Consider the following 20,069-nt stretch of genomic DNA (forward strand, 5'->3'; position numbering starts at 1 on the left):
GGCTGAGCCACTGAGCCCGGCCCTTAGTCTGTTCCTAATTATATAGCAGATCAGCTCTTGAAGGTAAGGAACTGTTCTATATTTTTTATTCCCAGCACTAATTAAGAATATCTAAAAGACTGGATACCCAATATATATCAAAGTAATTAAGCACTAAATAAATGAAAAATTTTAGGGCAACTTATTATGGCAAGTACATGTCATCCCAGGCACCATCTGGACTCTATCCTATCCATAACTAAATGTTTCATTACTTCACTTTCATGAAGACAAAACTAATTGGTAACTATTGGTTTATGACAGGTGGAAATCCTGAGTTAAGCAGGCAAATAGCAGAAATATTTAATTCACCCATTTTCCTATTGAAAGATGTCATTTCCCACAGAAAGACCATAACAGAGAAGACACATCTCTGTATCCAACAGTATTTTGGCAAATAGCAGTAAACCAGCAAAGATCTCCTGTTAGATGTAAATCCGAGTGGTCAGGATATAAGATTACCAAATAACAAAAAACAAGTTATCAAAATGTTTACGCAAAGGCTCTCATCTATCTAGTTTTATAACTGGCAAACAATATACTGTATATATTTAATGTTCAGTTTAGAAAGACTACCTTAGATAGTTTCCAGACAATTCCTTGACATTAAAGTTAGCTGTCATTTCAAACCAATTACAATAATTCTGTTAGTAAAAAAATGTGTTAACTGCAACTGTGAAAATGCAGAAGTAACCTTTCATTGAAAATGTAAGTGAAAATATATATAAGAAAAAATACCAAAAACAAAACTCACTTGTAAAGCAAAGGAAATTATTTTTACCCACTAAGATATTCAGTGAAAGACACATTTTTAAAAAATGAAAAGGTACACAATACATAGTCCTTACAGAATATGCTCAAAAAAGGAATCCTATTCTCTCAAGTCATGGAAGAGAATAATTTATTGCAACAAATATTATTAACCAAAAAATAACTTAATTCTATGAATTTTGATACATATATACTTTGAATTTTTTATAAGGGGTGGGGATTAAGAAATTTAAAAATAGGCTGGGCTCAGTGGCTCAACCTGTAATCCCAGCACTTTGGGAGGCCAAGGCAATTAGACTGCCTGAGCCCGCAGGTTCGAAACCAGTCCAGGCAACTTGGCAAGACCTCATCTCTACAATAAATAAAAAATTAGCCGGGCATGGCAGCGCGCACCTGTAGTTCCGGCTATTTGGAAGGCTGAGGCGGAAGGATCGCCTGAGCCCAGCAGGTCAATGCTGGAGTGGCCAGGGGCATGCCACTGCACTCCAGCCTGGGTGATGGAGTGAGACTCTGATTCAAAAAAAAAAAAAATTAAAAGATAAAGCAAAGCACAATGAATAATTTAATCTCCCATGTAGTCTCAATCAAGAACTAATAAAAATTGATAATTTGTAATGTTTCTTTCCAATATTGTATCTCTTAATTACACACACACACAGGTGTCAAAAAAAATGTACATACGATTTAAGTATGATGTTTTGCTCAAAAGATGGCATTAATCAACTGAATGCTAGTATCACCATGCAACAGGCAGGATGGTCAAAGAAAATGGCAGAAGTATGGTTGAGCAAATGTCATACTGCACATTGCTACCATAATTCAACTTCGAAAAGTAATACATAGATAACATCACTCAAAATGTGTATACATTTTTTGGCGTGTGTGTATGTGACTTACATCCCCTTGAACTTAAATCTAGCCATGAGCACAACCACATGCTGAGACCTGTGAGTCTTTCTTGCAAATCAACAAACCAGAGGGTAGGCATGGAGACACCCAAACCCCACTGACACATTGAAAATCTCTTCTCCCAACCTGTCAAATTTATTATAGGACCTTTCTCATTCAGAAGATTTTAAATTTTATACACTACAATGTAACCATCTTTTCCTTTTCTGGTTTGGCCTTTCCTACCCTGACAATTACAAAAATATTCTCAAATGTTTTCTTCTCCCAGGCTTATTTTTCATATTTAAATATTTGATTTACTATGAATAATTTTTGTGTATAAGTTAGTAACCTAATTTTATTTTATTCAATTCAAAGAAGCAATTGCCTTAACACCATTTATTGAATATCTATAATTTCCCCATTGACATATGAAACTAATTCTGTCATATACCAAATTCCTTCATATACATAGATCTGTTTCTGGTATCTGTTTAAGTGCTTCAATTTTATGACAAGTCATACTACACTGGTTTAATCACTGTAACTTTGTAGTGTATCTTAATAACTGGCATTCATTTTAAGAATTATCTTAGCTACCCAAGTACTTCTACTTGTTCAGATATATTTTAGAATAAGTTTATAAAAATAATTGAAAATTTGCAATTACCACACAAAAATTTAAGATGAGTGTGGAGATTTATGACATCTTTTCAAGGTTGAATCTTCCCTCTAGGAATCAGTATGGTCTCTTTCCCCATTCATCCAAATGTTCATTTCCTTTAATAATATTTTATAATTTTCCTTATTAAAGTTTTACATAAAATTTTCTTTCTTCCTTGATATCTACTATGTTTGCTGGTTTTGTGAATGGAATTTTTACTTTCTATTATTGCTGTTAACCTTCCTGTCCATTCACTTCCTTAAATATTTTACAAGCTGTGACAATTTTTTTCTCTCCTTCCTTCCTTCCTTCCTTCCTTCCTTCCTTCCTTCCTCCCTTCCTTCCTTCCTTCCTTCCTTCCTTCTTTCTTTCTTTCTTTCTTTCTTTCTTTCTTTCTTTAAGACAAGGTCTCACCATGTTGCCCAGGCTGGTCCCAAACCCAGGGCTCAGGCAATCCTCTTGCCTTGGCCTCGCAAAGTGCTAGAACTACAGGCTTGAGCCACTGCACTCAGCCTCCACTTTCTTTCTATTCACCATAGAGAGACAGGAGATAGCCAGAGAAAAGCTAGGCAGACAGGGTGGGTCAATAGAGCAAATTTCTGGCAGGCCTCTCTAGCCCATACACTCACGTTGGTAAATAAGCTCCTTACAAGTCTCAAGCTAGAGCTTAAGTACCCACCACTGAGATGGAAAAACAACCAATCAGCTCGCTGGCAAGTGCTAACCAATCAGTTCACCATTAAGCCCCTACCTCCTGCCAATTGGTCTTCAGTACTGACCAATCAGCACAGCTTGTGCTGACCAATAAGCTCATAGCAAGTGCTAGCTAATCGCCTTGGTTTTAGGGCTACATAAGCACCAAGTTTCAGCTCCAAATTAGCAACCCCCTCAGGTCCCATTCCACTGTGGGAGCTTTTTCTGTCCTCTCAATAAATATTACTTTCTCAACTTTGTAACCATTCATGCCCCTCATTACTCCTGGGCAAGAACACTGACCTGAACAGCTACAAAAGGAGCCATGCATCCCAGAGGCTGGCTTGCCAGAGAATGGAGCTAGCTGAACCAGGAGAACTGCTAGAAAAAGGTGAGACTCCAAAGCTGAGACATTTCTGGTGGCTGAGACACTCCTGCCAGCCCATTAGACCCAACATTCCTGGGGCTAGGCTTGCCAGCCTACAGAATCGGCAATACTCTCAGGGCTTGGCTTGCCAGTCCATGGAGGTGACCACCTCTGGGCTCAGCTGGCCAAACCAGTGAGCTGACATTCTCAAAGCCCAGGCTGACATGAAAAAACCATATCAGTACCTCATTTCTTTTTCCTGTAGTCTTACACTGAGTGGATTCTTCTGTACAATGTCAAAGAGCTATGAAGATGGCTATCATGTCCTGTTCCTGTTTAGGTGTATCTTACTGATAATGCACTTAAAATTTCAACATAAAATATAACACAAGATTCTGATAGATATCATTTATCTGGTTAAGTAAGTTTCCTTCTATTCTTAGTTTGCCAAGAACTTTGTATGTGTACCTTGATTTTTATCTAATGTCTGTTCTATATCTATTGATTTTTTTTCTCTTTTCATCACTTTATGAGGTAAATCACACTGATAGATTTTTCAATGCTCAACTACCCTTGCTATGGCAAGCACTGCGGTTACATTCCCTACACATATTTCAACACATTTCATCATACCTATATTTACACTGTATCAAGATTCAGAAATGGATCATGAGTTCCCTCAGTTGATCAGTATAACCCCATACCCTCTACCAGAGTAACTTATTGAGGGGTCTGAATGTAAACCAGGCCTGCATCTATCAGTTCAAGTCATTTCCTTGACAACTAGAAAATGGTTCTGTTGGTCCAATCAGAGTGAAACTCGGATCTTTTGTTCAACTGATAAAAGAATGAAGCCTTTCTCTTTGCCACCAGGCATGAACAGATCTCCTAGCCTTGCCTACCAATTTCTGCTAGTAGCCATATTAAAAGCACGAAGGAAGCCAGCTAGGAAAAGGTGACATAGAGAGAAGACCCAGCGAAGGAGTTTACCCAAAAAAATGCCATCAGAGTCCAGGTCAAACTACACCTCTAATATGTAAGCCAGTTGAAGTGGGAGTTGGTTTTGGTTTTATTTTTCTTGCATTCAAAAGCATCATAACTTATAAGCTGGTATTCAAAGCATAATTCCTACACATTCATGTACAGACATCAATTTATACATGATAGGGTTGATATAGTATTTTACTTAGAAGTTTTAGCAACTTTTATAATTTTTAATAAAAGTGTAGTCAAAAAGCACATCATATGAAAGACATGTCCATTACACAATTCTCTAATGCCCAGGAATTTATTCATTTGTTCAATAAGTATTTATTGAAGCCCTCACATGTACCAAGTAATAAGAGTAAAGTGAGGACCCAGACATAGTTGCTGTTCCCAAGGAAAACTGAGACTTGATTTTATAGGCGGAGACACGGGAAGAAACATAAGAACCAAAGTGGAAACTCTCATCCAAAACTGAAAGTCTGAACAAAGCTAATAGGATTCTCTATTTTTTATCTTAAAATGTTCACTATCACTTTATCCCATTTCTCTTATAGTTTCTAAGAATTCAGTACAGTACCTGTATTAGATGGATCCAAAATTAACTGAAGAGATGGCTTATTTGTTTGGCTAGCTGCAGTATCTCCAAATGAATGGTCTGAAATCTCACTGGAAATTTGACAATCACCAAGAAGACTGCTTTGCCCTTTCTCAGAATCTCTCAAAATCTCTTCCATGGCTTTTTCCAGCTGTTCATCACCATTAGAAACTATCTACAAGGACATCAAGACAATTGTTTCAATGTTATTATGGTTCTGAAGTTAATTTTATGCAAATATTTCATTTCTAGAAGAAATTAAAACAATCTAGATATTTAAATATATAGTTACTGAATTCTAAGAATCTTTACTGTTACATCTAACTTAACATATATATATTTAAATCCTGAATATAAAATGAACTAAATCAGAGGAGGATTTTTAGTTTCACAAACTAAAGGATTCTTTATAAAACGCTTCAGGCCATTTCTAACTGTTTGATACAAGATCCTGTTTATAGAGATTTATCTTTTGTTAAAATTTTTATTTTTAAGGAACACATTCTAAAAATCAGATAAGCAAATTTACATGTTTTAAAGGGGAAAATGGATAAGCTTAAATACACAAGGTCTATTGTAAATATCATTTAAAAGTATAAACATATTCCTGACTTATTTGCAAATTGTTTACTAGCAGCCAAGAGAAATATTGTTAATTTCCTTTAATTTAAGTTGACTCATCTTTTTCTTAAAAGCAGTTGATAATGCCTAAAACACAATAATGATAAAAATACAGGTGTCTAAAAATAGTCACTGATGATTTAAATCAAATTATAAAACAACATATTTAATATTATTTTTATAATATATTTTATAAGACTGATCTACTAATACACCCTTAATACCATAGTTAATAGTAAATAAAAGTCATAAATAATAAATGGCACTTTTGACTAATTTTTCTATTCCTGTTTCTAAAGGATAGTTACACAATTCCCACACAAATATACCTTAGTTTGCTTGCTCCCTTTTATTTGACTTAGAAAAGGCAACACAAAAGTGAAAAAGAAAAAGGACCATATACAAATACAAACTCAACCATTAAAAATATAAAACATATACTTAAAAAATGTTCAGACAACTGTTAAATTATATACCAGAATGTTACCAGCTGATTTAAAACATAAAGATCATAAAGAAAAAAGTCTCTGAAGTAAAAGCAAAATATAACTATTATTATAATTAACCTCTAAAACCCAGAAGTAAGAAAAACAAAAACATTCAGATAAAGTAATATAAGATTTAATTTGCCAAACAACTATCCTTTCTCTTCTTTTTTCTCTTCTATTTTTCTTCCTAAAATTCCAAATTAAAAGGTCAATAAGCAATAGCAAAAAACTTTAAAAACAAACCAAATAATTAGGTTCTGGATTTTAGTTTTAAGGTCAGTACTTGAGAAAAACCTTTGGATTTTATACATTTCCTGAGATAAGTTTCAAGTAGTTTTGTGGTGGTGGTTTTTTTTTTAATTAAAAATAGTACCATATGTAGAAGAGGGAAAAAAAATACCTTCAGCTGAGGTTTGTCATCTTTTGTAGAAGAATCATCTGCATGCTGAGGAACCAAAACAAATTCTTCACTGTTGAGTGTAGCCACAGAATCAGATGACCCACTAACCTTCTGCAATGAAGCTCTGACCTCCATTTCAGTTCTGCAAACTTCTCTTCACATTCACCCGGCCAAACTGCAGGGATTAAAACAAACAAACAAACAAACTATTGATTAAAAACATGAACTAATTAGAAGTATGGATTAATGAGGCTTTAAAAATGGTTCATGTGAAGGAAAATCCTGCTGCCTACATAATTATCTCAAAATTAGGGCGGCTACCTTTTTGGATGAATCACATAGTGGAAATGTACTCTTGTTTCACCCTAAGTTTCCAGACTAACAGAACCATATTGTAACCTGAGAAATAAAACAAATTATCCCAATCTCAACTAAACAGATTTACTGCTATGTATCTGACTCAGTTTCTTATTTCTCCAAGAAATATCATTTTGTTCTTTTTAGTGGACAGAGGAAATAATTAAGTGTGATACTAGAAATACTGAAAAATGCACATACAAACAAAAAACACTCACTGAAATTACTTTATTAATTAAGTCTAAATGTTTCCAAAAGATCTATCTCTTCAAGACTAAGTACTATACCACAAAATATTTTTGGGGGTCACTGAGGCTAACATAGAATCCAGCACCCCAAGACATGGGTCTTTTCCAAGCACATTACCCCTTATCAGCATCAAAGACAAAAATATGCCTTCACACTGCACTTATGTAGCAAACAAATGGTTCAATATCAACTACAATGTAATTCTGTTTTCTGGATAGATCTCTCTACCACAGAAACAACAGCCTCTATTGCTTCCAGAAGCTGGTGTATTCACACAACTAATTTTAACTGAAGCAAGACACTGCGTAACAGACACTACTCAGCCCCAGGGCTCCGTGAGGGAATAAGGCAGATGTGCAGCTGTGGAGTGTGTAAGTCACCTTTAAGCAAGGTGACAGGAAATAACTCAAAGGAAAATATCTGAGTCAAAACCTGAGAGATAAAAAGGAACCATGTATTCCACAATCTGCTCAGTGACTACATGGGTCATATGACAAAGGAACAGGACAAGTAGGCTGGCTAAAAATCACAGGCTCTTGTAAATCATAAGTCTACTGGCCACGCCAAATGCCCTCAGAAATGTTATTTTTCTTGTTCTAATTCTATTTTCTTGTTCTACTGGCCACGCCAAATGCCCTCAGAAATGTTATTTTTCTTGCAACCTATAAATATGGCTGCAACATTCCATTTTGCCATTAGGTGACACTAACACCATTACTCTTGGGGGGAAAAAAGATTTACTTCCAATGTTAGGTTTACTTCCAATGTTTAGGTTCTAAAACATGAATTACTTTCCAACTTTATAAAAAATTTTAAAATTCCAAGAATATAAGAAAATAATAATTATAGTCCTAGACTAGTATACTTAGCTATCATTTATTTTCTTTCTTTAAGAGACAGGTTCTCACTTTATAACCCAGGCTGGAGTGTAGTGTGGCACAATCATAGTTCACTGCAGCCTTGAACTCCAGGGCCCAAGCAATTCTCCTGCCTCAGCCTCCCAAGTAACTAAGACTACAAGAACGTACCACTATACCCAGCTAATTTTAAAATTTTTGTAAAGATGAGTGTCTCGGCTAATTTTTAAAATTTTTTTATAGAAAAGGGGGTTGCACGTCTATATTGTCAAGGCTGATCTTAAACTTCTGACTTCAGGTGAGCCTCCCAGCTTAGCCTCACAAAGTGCCAGGATTATAGGCATAAGCCTCCACACCCAGCTCCATCATTTATTTGTTATGCATGCTAATATCTGTTCTTTTTAAAATCCTTCAAGCCCATTCATCTGTCCTCTGAAGGTTTTCCTCTTTTTGCAAATTATGTTTCTGAAAATGAAGTATATGTTACAAGTCATGTCTTCACTCTTCTAGACTGTACCATGGATCCTTGATTGTCAAGATACCACACTCCAGTCTTTCTGTGCTCAATCCTTCTCCAAGTCTTTTTCAGGTTGCTGCTCCTCTACCTAACTTCTAAATTCTAGTTCTGAGACCTTTTTTGCCATACACTCTCACCAAATAACATCTCTCACTCTCATGGACTCAATAGGCTACCATCTATAAGCTAAAAGCCTCTCAAATTTCTATCCCAACTCAAATGTTGCCTCCAAATTCCTGACTTGGAATGTAATTCTCTACTTGTTATTTCCACATGGAAATCTTACCAGTATCTTTAATGAAATGTGACCAAAACAAAATTCCCAATATCTCCTCCAAATTTGTTTCTAGCCCAGATTTCCCAATTCGGTAAATAACACCACCTTCTACTAAGTTAGTTAAACAAGAATGTTGAATATGACCCTTGATTTATCTCTACTCCTTACATTAGCAAGTTATATCAGTCAACTCATTTCCAAAATAAACCCATATCTATCCATTTTTCTTCATGTCATCTACTACCACCTAGTCTTATCTACTGTAAAAGTCTCCTATTTCCTATCTCCAGTTTTCTCCCCTTATCTATGCCATTGTTCTCAAAGCTGCCCAAGAAATTTTCTGGAAAATAAATTAGATTGTAATAAAACGCCAGATTAAAACTTTCTCTCTGCAACTGAAATAAAATTTAAACTGCTTGCCAGGACTTATGAGGCAAATACTCCCTTGTCCCCACCACTTTCTCATTATAGCACCTTAGTCGCAGCACGTTGTTTGTTTGTTTGTCTGAAGAGACAAAGAGTAGTTCTGGAGGAGTGCAGTGTCACAATCATAGCTCATTGTTACCTCCAACTCCTGGACTCAAGTGATCCTCTTGCCTCAGCCTCCCAAGCAGCTAAGGCTATAGGCACACACCACCATGACCAGCTAATTTTTGAATTTTCTGTAGTGACGGGGTCTTGCTATGCTGTCCAAGTTAGTCTCAAACTGTCAACCTCAAGGGATCCTCCAGCCTTGGTCTCCCAAAGTGCTGAGATTACAAGGATGTGCCACCGCACCCTGCACCTCAGCAAGTTCTAAGACAAGCAAAAACCAAGGAAATTCATTGCCAGCAGACTTAACTTGAAAGAAAGGTTAGTAACTCTTTAGACAGAAGGAAAATCATATAGGTCAAAAACCTGGATCTACATAATGAAAGAAAGATCCTTTCATTCAATGTATTGAACAATATCCTTTCATTCAATGTATTGAACAAGTATAATATATGGATAAAGGAAATGAATGATGGTAATGGCAAAAGGAAAAGAGAGAGGAATAGAAAATACTCTATTATAAGATATACTAAACATACATGGGTTATATGCAATATAATGTTATGTGAAAGTAGATCTAGATTAGTGAAAAAATATATTTTTTAAACTCTAGAGCAATCAGTAAAAACATCTTTAAAGTACAACTGACACGCTAAAAGAAGAGCTAAATTAGAATCATATAAAATGCTTAATTAAAACCAGAGAATACTGAAAAAGAGGAAAAAAGAGTATATGCAACAAATAGAAAACAGTTAAAAATATAGGAAGTCTCAATCCAACTATATTAATAATCACTTTAAATGTGAGTAGTCTAAAATAACAACTCAGCAAATGTCAAGGTAGATTAAAATAATATCCAACTGTATGTCATAGAGAAGCTCGGAAAGTAAGATCAAAAGAATGGAAAAAAATACGTTGTGTTAACACTAATCCAAAGAATACTGGAAGCCCAGAAGCACTGTGCTCTCAATCCTTCTCATCTGGATTAAACCCGGGCAACACCACCACCAAAATACCAGTTTACCACTCTTCCCTCATGCTCCCTGGCATCAAACACACTGCAAACAAGGCACCATTACCTATAAGAATCGGTTAAAAAGACCTGCCCCCAGAAAGACACAGAATGGAGATATCCTGAGCATGCCTTCTAATACTTCAAGGTCAATGTCTACTTCAATAGCTATGTATAGCATTAAATGAATTTACTTTTAAAAATCTAAAATGTAAACTTCCTTAGAAAGTTTCTTTACTCTTAAAAGCCTTTAAAAAGTTCCAAAATCAGAATATAAAATATGCAAATGATTTTATGTCTCCTTGGGTGCAAAAAAAAAAAAAAATATTGGGAACTGTAGTCTAGGTATAAACGTTTTCACTCTCAGGGTCTTTCAAAGGTATATGGAAAAAAAGAGATTGAATATTTATCAACACTCCAGAAAGACTGATATACATGTGTGTGTGTTTATTCTATCCATGTACTTCTCTACTGCTCTGAACCCAAAGCAGCTCAGTAAATAATCTGATTGAATTGAGTCACTTAAAGACACACTTATCCTCCACACTTACAGCAATTCTTTTCTTTCTTTCTCTTTCTTTCTTCCTTCCTTCCTTCCTTCCTTCCTTCCTTTCTTTCTTTCTTTTTTTTTTTTTTTTGAGTCGGAGTCTCACTCTGTCACCCAGGCTGGATTGCAGTGGCATGCTGCGCATGACCACCGTAGTCTCAACCCACTGAGCTCAGGCAATCCTTCCACCTCAACCTTCCAAGTAGCTGGAACCACAGGCACATGCCACCATGTCCAGCTGATTTTTTTATTTATTGTAGAGATGAGGTCTTGCCAAGTTGCCAGGCTGGTCTCGAACCCGTGGGCTCAGGCAATCCTCTCACCTTAGTCTCCAAAAGTGCAGGATTATAGGCATGAGCCACCACACCCAGCTGCTTAGGGCAATTCTATCAAGTGAAATAGCTTGTAACTCTTACTTTAATGCCACATTTTTGTTAAATGAGCAATGATGATATCTAAATTTACACCTCACTTGGATGCCTAACACTACAATCTTCACATATACTAGGAACAGTACAACATTCAGTAATGCCTAACTGCAAACTATTCTCTTCCCTAAATAACTGAACACATTGAAATCATAGCTCACATGATCTAACCTCCTTCTGTGCCTAGCATGGTTAGCCTGCTTCTTGCTTTTAGATTATTACGTGTTTACACCTATTCATTTTAAAGAGGCTCTTGAGCTAAAATAGAAACCTAAAAAGGTAAGTGTGAGTCAAAATTGGATAGGATGATAGGACTATCAGATAAGAGAACTGATGATAGGAGATCTGTTACAAAAATGGAAAATAAAATATTCTTAAAATTTAAAATAAGAATATGAACTTGAATAACATAGAACATTTGCCCACCAAATCTTCTGTGTGCTTTGAAGAACTAAGCCAGTCCAGGAAAAAACTACCATGACCTCTGTTTACTAAACAGTCCATTCACTATTCCCAGGCAAAAGCCAAACCAATATGTAAAAGTATGTCTCTGGCCCTGAAAAGTACACAAAAAAATTTTATTAGTTACCATTACTTTAGTGGATTTTAATGGATACCTTTTTTTTACTTGTCCAGTAATAATCCCCAAATCTTTTTTTCTGAGAATAAACCTTCCCTATACTCAAACCACTTGGCTTTTATAGAAACTTCAGCCCCACAGCCAAACAGTTCCAAAGATGGACAATGACTCTAAGCTAGACCAATTAACCCAATTCCAAAGACTTTTGGGCTGGTGATCAGACATGTTTTTCCTCAATGAAGAATGCCATTGTGCACTGATACAAGTAAATACTAGACACAGACAAGCAAAATTCTATCCCTTTGTTTGCATCCCTGAGACCTTGCTGTACTTATTCCCATCCTCAGTCTTGATAAATCCAGTTCTTTAATTCCATGAAATATACCTTTCAACAAATTCTTTGTATAAGGTAGTTTAAATTGGGTTTCTGTCACAATAAGTCCTAATATAATTATATACTAACGAATATAATTATTATATACTATATACCATATAAATATATACTATATACACTAGTATATAAAATTATTAATATACTAGATACAAGATATACTTAAGTAGGTTGTAGATGGCAGTATGATTTCATATAGTAGGTACGAGAATAGAAATCTAGGTGAAAGAAGAAGAGAGAATCTGAAAAACTCCCAGATAAACAGCAAGTGAGTGGGAATAAAGAAAAAAAGTTAAAAAAAAAAAAAAAAGACTTAAACTACAGGGGGAACATAACATAATACAATTAGTGCTTATAGTCAAAGGATAGTTTAAAAGGCAGTAAAAGAATGTTTTATAACCAAAATTAGAAGCGATCATAGGACAAAAGAAGAATATGGAATGGTAGGTACATTAGGATTATTGCTACATAATATTCCTATGTCATATAAATACAATGTAATATAGGAAAAAACTGCATTTAAGAAATGGGTTAGGATGATAAGACTTATAAATGACTATGGTAGATCAATTATTGTTACCAGTTTTTTACTCCCTTTTTAAAAAATTATACATCTACCCCCTTGCCATATGACTCCATAATACCACCCAATAGAGTAAGTAAAAGCATGCTTCCCTGCCCCAATCATTTTGGATTTAGCCATATAATTTGCTTCAGTAAAAGTACTTGAGTGATTTGACTGGGGCTAGTGAGTTTCTGCCACCTACTATGACATGAGCATGCCCCAGGCAACCAATGGACTTCAAAATGTGACATGTGAAAAAGACCTGAATTCAGTCTACAGTCTGAAGCAAAGTGCCCCTTGCAACCATAAGTTTGTTTTAAGCCATCAAATTTAGTATTGTTCCACAGGACTGTCATGGCAACCGCTAATTAAATAGCCCACCATTTTTAAATTTTCTCATCATTATTACACAATCTTTAGATTAAATAGAAATCAGAAAAGGCTAACATTACAACTAGCAAATCAATCTCTCAAGGAGATTCTGACACAGTTCTTCAATTGTGACATAACAAATCCAGTGGTTTCTATAATTATTACTTCTATTACACATAGTTAAAATGTTCTTAACTAGTTACCCTTCTAATGCTGATATTCAACTCTAAGTATTCTCAGTTGTGCAAAATTTTGACCCATATATTTCATTGTAGTTTAGAGAAGCTTACTAAGCAATATCATAAATGAAAAATATTTCAAAAATAAATATACTCAAAAATTTTTATGAGGACTTTGATGCTAGATTCTTCCACTATAATTATATAGGCAACCTATTCAGGAGTCAAAGTTGATAAACATATACTTTAGTCACTTGCTGCTGGAAAGCCAAGAATTGCCAGTGATGCAATTCAGAGTTCTACAAACTTGGCTTAAAACTAAAGATCAGCTTTGAGCCCGGTAGAGAAATATAGTTGGGGGGAAAACCCCATCACATGGCATAGCACACTATAGGGTCCACATAACTGTGCCCCCTTCCTCTATTGATCTTTTAAAAAAGTCTTGTATTTTTTTATCACCATCTAATATTTGCAAAAGACAATGTAGTATGGTATTGTGTTGTATTATGCTGCACAATGCACATCAAACAGTCAAAAATCTTGAGTTCTTTCTGGCCCCAGTGTTCACAAGAAAGGCATATCATCCTTATGAACACATGTGTTGATTTATCTGAAAAACAAGGGGTTGAGCTGGTTGACCCCCAAGATCTCTGGGATCTAAAAATTCCAGACATTAACTATTTATTTTCAGAATATATTTGCAAATGAAGAAGAAACATAATATGGATAAAGAAGTAAAGGAACAGAGAAATTAATTTTCTTAAAAAGTTAAAGACCCAGAAGCAGAATCCAGAAATCCTCAATTAGCATATTACCTTTCCAAAGACCAGTAATTATTACACTATTACAAACATTTTGATTCTAGTTGACTGCCATCACATAATGCACTCTGCAAAATTATACCCAAGTGCAACATCAAGCAGAAATAAGGAAAAGGAGTGAGTTATTTACTGTACATATCCCACATAACTGGCATTAAGTTAACAGAGAAAACATTACTCAATTGGTTGGGCCTAACAGAGAGAAACAAAAGGTAAGACCCAAAAAATTCATGAACTTGGCAACTAAACATGGTTTCTGAAGCTAAGGAAAAGACTAAGAAATTTCCGTTATCCTCTCTAACTGACCCAGACAAGATTAGCAGAGAAGCCTCAGTCATTATCCAAGAAGATATACAGTATCAGCACAACCAAGGAAGACAAGCCAAGTGATTTGTTTAATGATTTTTCTTATCCCATTAAAGTCTACAGGCAAATATCTGACTTCAGTCTTTGAAGCACAGAACCTTCTGGATTTAGCAGAACATTGAGTATTTCTGAGATGTAGCTACCTTAATACCTTTTAGCCCATCAGAAGAAGAAACTGAAATACAGTGGCATACAGTGTATCTATGTGCATATACGGCTGTATGTGTGTATGTGTTTACATCTGCCTGGTTCTACAGAATTAGTGAAAATCTGAAAACACAGAGCTCCATATAAAGTCAGAATTCATGAATCCTCAAATTAACTAGATTTCAAGAGAAGGGAATTTTCCTTTGATTGGTAGCCATTTATAACAAAGAGGTTTCATTTTAGACTACCTACTAATATTTTCAGTGAACTCATTAGGCAGGATGCTTATGAGAAAAGTCAGAAAATGCAGAAAATAAGTTTTGAAATCCTTTAAAAAAGATTTTCAAAACTGTCACACAAGTCACAGCTGATTTAGTCTAATAATCAATGACCATTCAGAACAAACAAAAATCAAAATATCCAGAAGATTTAAAGAAGCTAATATTTAGAATATATTATGACATGCCTAAAATTTCTTACAGTAGTTTCTATGAAATTATATGTCATGTGTTTACAAAATCAAAGGGAAAGCAGTTCTTGCTGAGCTAAAACTACAAACTAAAAACTGAGTCACTGTTCATTTGGAAAATAATTCAAAGTAAAAAACTGTTCTAGTACTGAATTATTCTATTTTATTGAACAATTTTTCATTCTTACAAAGCCAAAAAAATTCAAAATTATTTTATATAATTAAAAAGTAAACAATTCATGCCTTCAGTAGAATCTACTGGCCTCATAACCATTTCTACTGATATCCCACCAACAAGATATTTTCAAGTGCTTTCTGGTATTTTAAACAGGAAAAGCATGATAAAATACAATTGGCAATCCAATATTTGACACTCAATCTGCTAAATCTGCATGTTGATTTCATCATGTCTTTAAATCCTGGGTTACTGCCACAAAAGACTTGCTGCCAGACTAAGGACCGAGATTGGATTATTTACAGCCATGGGGTCTCTACTGCTGCTCACACAGAATCCAGTTAATTCATTCTTTTAACAAGCATTTGGCAGCGGTGAACACATTTGACAGGCAGTTATTAGGTAGTCTTCTTCAACTAGATTTCTAAGCAACATTTCAAGCTCAACTCACTCAAAAATCAGACTTCCTCTTTTTTCCCCTTTGACCTACCCCTAGCCTACCCCTACCCTGACATAACCCTCTTGCAGACTTTCTCATCTAAGCTGATGGCAACACCATGCTTCCAGTTACTCTGGCCAAAAACCTTAGAGTCAAATTACTCCTCTCTTTCTCCCTCCACAATACACACATATATACACACACACTCCATACATCTACAGCCAGCACCTTCCTGTGGCTCCACCTTCACATTATATCCAGAAATCATCCATTTCTCATCACTTCCACTGCCATTACCCAGTCCCAACCACTATTATCTCTCACCTGGATTATTTTTAAAAGCCTCTTAACTAGTCTTCCTTTTTATTTATCTGCTCCCCTATAGTATATTTTCAAAGGAGTTGCCAGAGTGATCCTTAAAATTCAGTTCCTCTCATTCCTCTGATCAAGGTCCTCCAATGACTCCTTCATTTCACTCAGAATAAAAGCCAATGACTTTCAAGGGTATTACAAACTACCCTCACTATTCTCCACACCACTTTACCTCATTCCACTAACCTGTCTCTTACACTTCTTCCCTTGGTCACTCAACTCTAGCTACCATGATCTCCTTTCTCTCAAACAAGCCTGGTGCACTTGCTCTGTTTGTTCCATCACAATAAACATTCTTTTCCCAGGTATCTGCTTGGCTACCGTCCTTAGCCCCCTGTTCATAGCTTAGGTCAAATCTCATCCTTTTGAGAGATTGACCCTGCTCATCCAATCTAATACTACTTGCCTCTACCACTAAAGTCCAAAGTCCTGCTCTACTTACTCTTGTTTCCAAAGTACTTATTTCCTAACATATAATCTATATTTTATTTATATTTATATTTTGTTTATATTATTTACTGTTCATTGGCTGTCTCATTAGAATTTAGCATTGTCAAAGGAAAGCATCTTTGTTGTATGCATTGAAGAAGGAACCCAAGCACCTGAAAGAATAGCTGGCAGAGAAGAGACAGTGCTGCATAAATAAATGAATTAATATCCAAGATGTGTAAATTAAAAGTTTCTGAAAGGCCAGGAGTCACCAGGACCCCCAAACCCGATCAGGACTGTACCATTATAGGAACATAAGAGCACTGATGGTTTCTTTTACTGTAGTAAAATGTAATCATCCTATGAGTTTACAGGAAAAAAAATTTTTTTGAGAGCCATCCATCTGGCTCATATACAGATTTTTAACACTTTTAATTCATATTCAGGTAACTGGAGATACTAATCTAATGGGCTAAGTCAAGGACAAAATGATATGAAACTGTCCTTTCAGGAATATAAACTGTTATGCCAGTTGACTTCGCTAATTTTCCAAAGAAGAAGATATATGTGCTTCACATTTTAGGAATTGTTAGCTACCACCTACAAAAGAACTTATCCAGATCCTTCCGTAGTTCATAAGCATGATGACTGGGGTTTCGTGCTCATGTTTAATGTGCCTCCCTCAAGCCTTGTTACACTGTCAGCACATTATCTATCTGACGTAGAAAAAAAAAGACATCCCTTACTCAATGTTTTACTTCTCTTTTAATCTTACTTGCTACAAAAATCTCAAATCTTAATGAAAACAATGAATACACAACAACTTTAATTCACATTTATTTTCTCTTTAGATAAAGAAATAACTGGATTTAAAACTATAAATCTCATATTTGTTTCCTATGAATAATTACCACTAGAATGAATCTAAGAAAATATTTTTTTTTAGAACCAATAACTCTAAGAATAGCTATTACTACTTTTTTTTTTTTTTTTTTTTTTGAGTAGGAGTCTCACTCTGTTGTCCAGGCTAGAGTGCAGTGGCACATTCAAGGCTACCACAGCCTTGACCTTCTGGACTCAGGTGACTTCTCCACCTCAGCCTTCCAGGTAGCTGGAACTACTGGCATACACCACGACACCCAGTTCATTTTTTTGATTTACTGTATAGAAGAGGTCTCACCAAGTTGCCCAAGCTGGTCTCAAACCCCTGGGCTCAAGCAATCCTCTCATTTCCACCTCTCAAAGTGCTGGAATTACAGGTATGAGCCACCAAGCCTGGCCAAAATAGCAATTACTTCTTCACACGTTTTCCAGTTTTTCCTGAGCCAGCTTCCACTGTTATTCCCTGCAGTACTGCACCACACCACTTTATGAAGGAGGGACAGCCAGAATCATCAACATGGATTTTAGAATCATGGAAACACAGAATTAAATTTGCCCTCATTAAGATATGCAAGTAGCAGGTAGAGGTATTAAGTCAGCTCTAATAATCATGAAGGAATACACTCCTATAAGAACTAATGAACAAAACTACTGAGAGAATGCTTTGGAATTGGAAAACAATGTATGAATAAAATTTCCTCCACTAAAATATATGACTTAAGACCCTATTGGTCAATTAGGTAAAAAAAAAAAAAAAAAACCCTTAAAATCCTGGCCTGAGCCGGGCTCGGTGGCTCAGCCTGTAATCCCACGCCTTTGGGAGACTGAGTGAGTGGATTGCCTGAGCCCGCGGGTTTGAGACCCGCCTGGGCAACGAGACCTCATCTCTATAATAAATCAAAAAAAAAAAATCAGCCGGGCGTGGTAGTACATGCCTGTAATTCCAGCTACTCAGAAGGCTGAGGCGGAAGGATCGCCAGAGCCCAGCAGGTCAAGGCTGCGGTGGCCAGGAGCGGCCACTATACTCCTGTCTGGGCAACAGAGTGAGACTCCAACTCAAAAAAAAAAAAAAAAAATCCTGGCCTGGTATATACCACAATTTGTATGTCCCGTAATTTTAAGTGTTTATAGTAAAGGTATTAAGAGCTTTTATCACTTTCCTAGGCAATATGACTTTTAAAATTAACTCCCCAGTACAGTGCAATGCACCCTGTTGCTAATCAGAAAAATTTCACTGCCATTTTTATTACTGCAAATATTTTCATTCTGGAAAGACTTGTTTTCATGTAACCTCAACAATCAACTGAAATCAAATAAATCAAAATACTATCCCAGAAGCCAAAGAGTTTAAAACTTCACCTATTCTAAATTTGTTCTCATTAATTCATCTCCCTGAATTTAGACATTATTTATTGCATTTCTTTCCCATTCTAGAAGCTAAAAGTATTATTATCACATATGTAAAGTCATTGTGGAACTGGCTTAATACAGTAAATAACACAATGAACTAGACAATAATGTGTTTAACACCTAATAAAACTCTTGAATGGCCTTTCTCTGTATGTTATAAAACAAATCTAAGCCATATACACCATAGGATAGGACATTTTCACTATTACATAGCATAAACATCTAAAGATCAAGAAAAGCAACAATTATTTACCAAGAACTATTCAATAATTTTAGGGTTCCCAAATTCATTCAACATCTTATAACAATGGTTCTAAGTCATAATAACCAACTATTTCAAAAAAGGTTTCCAGCTGATTGTGACACACATGCCCCACGCCCCACCACTTTAAATATGCCAGTCCTGGAGGACTTATGCTGTGGAATCACCTTAACTAATTTAACTTATATAACATTCATTCAGCCAATAATTACTGGGTATATCTTCTATAATAGAGACCAGCATAGACCCTGAAAACATATTAATATAAAATGGAGTTCTCTCCTCTCCAAGAAAGGTTGCTAGCCACATGCCCAGAACTCCAATAGCTAACAAATATAAAACAGATCAAATATAGAACAGATTTTTATAAAGCAAGAGGCTGGGTACATTGTGCTATGCTAGGGAAATAGGGAGTTAAGCAGTGTAGCAATAAGAGGGGTTATTTGTGAATGAGCAAAAGTAGGAAGGGAACAAATTGTAGCTTTTCAAAGTATATTCAGTGGAATTTTAGGAGACTCTTTCATCAATAGAGATCTAAACACATTTTTCACTGACCATCATGGGTGAGATGGGATAGAGTAATAGTTTCAAACCGAACCTACTTACAAGAGTTCAAGCCCTCTGGGATAGCAACAAAAGAGGCCATGAAAGTCTAACTATTAAGCTTTCAACTGCTGGAGTCAGACAGACAAACCTGGGTTTAAATGTGGCTCCACCATTTGTAACTTTAATGACTTAGATGAGTAACTCTCCAAACTTCAACTTCATTAAGTTTAAAACAAAATAACAGTATGTACCTGAAACCAAATCCCACTGGCAATCCCACTAAGAATTACAAAATATGTCTCAAAAAAGTAGTAATGTGATCTGGTTCCCAGAGCTAACTATTATTACATTTTAAAGCCACAGTCAAAACCAGAAA

At 35.6% G+C, this 20,069-nt stretch overlaps 1 protein-coding gene across 1 annotated transcript in view; it reads right to left on the reverse strand.

The window, feature by feature from the left end:
- The window catches only part of LOC103265498 (rab GTPase-activating protein 1-like), a gene marked incomplete at its 3' end in the record, with an annotated part of 153,526 nt that overhangs the window by 72,246 nt on the left and 61,211 nt on the right, over nucleotides 1–20,069 (reverse strand). Inside the window, exons 2-3 of the mRNA XM_008063156.1 lie at nucleotides 6,514–6,688; nucleotides 4,987–5,179 (exon numbers count right to left, since the gene is read on the reverse strand). Of these exons, the coding sequence (XP_008061347.1) occupies nucleotides 4,987–5,179; nucleotides 6,514–6,648 (328 nt within the window). The remainder of the gene's footprint in view (nucleotides 1–4,986; nucleotides 5,180–6,513; nucleotides 6,689–20,069) is intronic.

The sequence above is a fragment of the Carlito syrichta genome, unplaced genomic scaffold (genome assembly GCF_000164805.1).
Source record: "Carlito syrichta isolate Samal-C Ts95f unplaced genomic scaffold, Tarsius_syrichta-2.0.1 Scaffold306601, whole genome shotgun sequence".
Lineage (NCBI taxonomy): Eukaryota > Metazoa > Chordata > Mammalia > Primates > Tarsiidae > Carlito > Carlito syrichta.